Consider the following 2065-nt stretch of genomic DNA (forward strand, 5'->3'; position numbering starts at 1 on the left):
GTCGGCCCAGCTTTCAAATCATGATCACGGACCCCAGGCAAGGTGGCATTCTGAGACCCAGAAGCCGCGTTGCTTCCAACCCATATTGTGATCGTGATCTTGATCACGATCGTGATCGTGATCGTGATCGTGATCGTGATCGTGAACAAAAGCCAGGCAGCAGGCATGGCGGCCTCTGGGTCTCAGAATGCCACCTTGCCTTCGGCCCAGCTTTCAAATCATGATCACGGACCCCAGGCAAGGTGGCATTCTGAGACCCAGAGGCCACCATGCCTGCTGCCTGGCTTTGTTCATGATCACGATCACGATCACAATCACGATATGGGCTGGAAGCAACCCCCTGCCCTCAGTTCCCTTAGCGAAGCCAGCTCCTCTAGCCTCCCTGCTGGAGCAAGTCCCTGCTGTCTGGCCACTATCTGGACGTGCTGAGAAGCAGGGGAGGCTCTCAGGGTCCCTTGTGGGGGGCCCACACCCCGCATGGTTCCTAGTACCATGGGGCTCTCTGTGACCTGGACGCTCTCTGAGGGCTGGGTCCACAGCGCAGCTTTGAGCCGGGGTGACCAGCCCCCAAGGCACACGGGAGGGGCTCAGTGACTCAGTAAACAGGGCGCCGGCGCCACGGGTGGTCCAACCAAACCCCTGAGTGATGGCGGCAGTTGCCATCAGGGGACTCCTGGGTCCATAGCCCGGGTGCTGAGGGTCCGTAACTCTCCGGGTTAACACAGCTGGGACGCGCCCAGCCTCAGAGCCTCAGCACTGAGGGAGGGCCCTGAAGTTCTGGTTGTTATCAGGCCTCCGTGGCCGCCTCTCACAGTTCCCTCCTCTGTTCTTTGCTCCCGGGGCCAGTACCAGGGTATGGTGGGGGGAGGAAGGAGAGGGGGTCGGTGGCCTTGCAGGCAGCTGGAATACAACCCGTCTGGGGTCACCCAGTGGCCCCCACCCAGTTCCCTAAACCGCTGTGGGTAGGATTAACCAGGGCAGGTGGGCGGAGTAGCTGCCTGCTGGGAGGGAAGGGGTGTGAGCCCTCAGGGAGGAGGTTCATCCACCTGACTCCCCCACCCCCCTCACCCTGAGCTCTGCTCCTGGATGCCCCGGGAGACCAGGAGGCCAGCAGGAACGACCTACTCCTCTCTGCTCAGCCTCGCCGACCACAGCAATCCCCCATCCAGAGTCGGCCTCATTCCCCAGATGGCCACTCAAGGTCTCTGGAGCCCGACACCCCCATCTGCCTGGCCTGCGAATTCCCCACCCCCTCCTGCACCCACCACCGGCCTCCTGCTCAGATAAAGGAGAGATGACTTTGGGCTCCAGTCCCAGGCTCCAGAAGGAATCCGCCTTGGGTCCCACCTGGGCAGAGGCCAGACGACCATCCCAGCTCTACCCCCAGCAGCAACTAGAGAGGACCCCACCTGCCCCCCAGGTGGGCACCAGGGGGAATCACCAGGGCACAGGTGGGGGAGGCTGGGTTGAGCCTGGTGAGGCAGATGCCCTTCCTGGCTGAGTGGGCCGGCCGTGCGGCTCAGGGTGGCCCGGTCACCCCAGCCCTGGGTCTACTTTAAACCAACTCTCCCAGAAGAGCCGTGCACAGTAGAGTCTCCTGGGCCATTGCGGCCCCTCACTGTGCCCCTGACACTGACAGCCCGGCCCTGGCTGCCCAGGACTCTCAGGGCCCTACCATGCCATCCCTTCCCGGAGGCTGGGAGGCTGCAGGGCTCTCCCGAGGCCACACGATGAGCTCCCCTCAGGGTCAGTGTGTCCGCTCTGCGGGCAGTCAGGTCTAAACCCACTTCCAGGATCCTCCCAGGGTCCTCCCCCTCCCCCCCAGCGTCCTCTCTCCCCACATTCCCTGACCCGGCGAGGAAGGAAAGAGGGCTTTTCAACCGCAGCCCTCAGCTCCCGACCCCTAGGGCCCAGGCCGAGCCCCGGGCGCCCACCGGAACTCGCCCCCTTGTACCTCTCCGGTTTAAGTCCACCCTCCCCAGCCCCGCGCCCCAGACAGGCACCGCGGGCGCCCGCAAGGGCAGGTAACCCTTGGGTGCCCGGCTCCACCCCCTCCCAGGCTGGC

The 2065-nt window shown here is 64.2% G+C and overlaps 1 protein-coding gene across 1 annotated transcript in view; it reads right to left on the minus strand.

Moving 5' to 3' along the window:
* GRID2IP (Grid2 interacting protein) overlaps positions 1-2065 on the minus strand; it is a 30394-nt gene that overhangs the window by 19119 nt on the left and 9210 nt on the right. The window contains exon 3 of the mRNA XM_015565147.1: positions 269-326. Within this exon, the coding sequence (XP_015420633.1) occupies positions 269-326 (58 nt within the window). The remainder of the gene's footprint in view (positions 1-268; positions 327-2065) is intronic.

The sequence above is a fragment of the Myotis davidii genome, unplaced genomic scaffold, assembly GCF_000327345.1.
Source record: "Myotis davidii unplaced genomic scaffold, ASM32734v1 scaffold399, whole genome shotgun sequence".
NCBI lineage: Eukaryota > Metazoa > Chordata > Mammalia > Chiroptera > Vespertilionidae > Myotis > Myotis davidii.